This window comes from Lipotes vexillifer, unplaced genomic scaffold, assembly GCF_000442215.2.
Source record: "Lipotes vexillifer unplaced genomic scaffold, Lipotes_vexillifer_v1.1 scaffold778, whole genome shotgun sequence".
In the NCBI taxonomy this organism is placed as follows: domain Eukaryota; kingdom Metazoa; phylum Chordata; class Mammalia; order Artiodactyla; family Lipotidae; genus Lipotes; species Lipotes vexillifer.
In genome coordinates, this window is record NW_006774127.1 from 3,178,609 (window position 1) to 3,179,338 (window position 730).

At 54.8% G+C, this 730-nt stretch overlaps 1 protein-coding gene across 1 annotated transcript in view; it reads right to left on the minus strand.

Annotated features, from left to right (window-relative positions):
* Positions 1 to 532: 532 nt before the first annotated feature.
* The window catches only part of CYTH3 (cytohesin 3), a 24,435-nt gene continuing 24,237 nt past the window's right edge, over positions 533 to 730 (minus strand). Inside the window, exon 12 of the mRNA XM_007448878.1 lies at positions 533 to 677. Within this exon, the coding sequence (XP_007448940.1) occupies positions 605 to 677 (73 nt within the window). The 3' untranslated portion in view covers positions 533 to 604. The remainder of the gene's footprint in view (positions 678 to 730) is intronic.

Consider the following 730-nt stretch of genomic DNA (forward strand, 5'->3'; position numbering starts at 1 on the left):
GCTGGTCGTCAAGGACACGTGCGCCTCCCTCCACCAGGAGCTCCCCTGGGCGCCCCCCACGGGCGGGGCGCCCCCCCAGCCCCCCGGGGGCTGCATACGTGTACACATGTAATTGTTCTCAGTGCACAGTATATTCTTGTGTCCAGAAGTTAAATTTATAGCTGCCATTCTAAAAATACTACTGTTAGAAAGTATCTTTCATTATAATTTGAGAATATAAAAAGGCATATAAAAGCTATAATCCTATATATCTGAGAAAAAAAACAATAAAAAACTGGTAGCTTTTCCTTTCCTGTTAGGATACAAAACAGCGGCTTCCAGAACGGCGAGCACCGCCACAAAGGAGCACGTGTGACCCCGCGTCTGCCACGCGGATTTTCACGGCTGAACCACCAGGCGCAGCTGCTGGACGAGACTTCGAGAAGGATGCGCTCGGCGCCGGGAGGGCAGCGGGAAGGGACGACGTGAGGCCCCTCGAGACCAGCGGGGGCCGCCGTCCCTGAGGAGCCAGGCCGGGGGTCCAGGGTGTCGCGGGGAGGCCCCCAGTCACTCTTTGCTGCGGGGTTTGAGTTTACTTTTACCTGCTGCTCAGGCCAGGAAAGCTCTATTTCTTATTGGCAATCCTCCTTTTCCTCGTGGCCAACATGTCATAGAAAGGATCCCTGCTGATACTCGCCCTGGGGGAGAAATGAGAAAGAAACTCGGTTAGGCTAGGAGGGCCGGTCCTCCC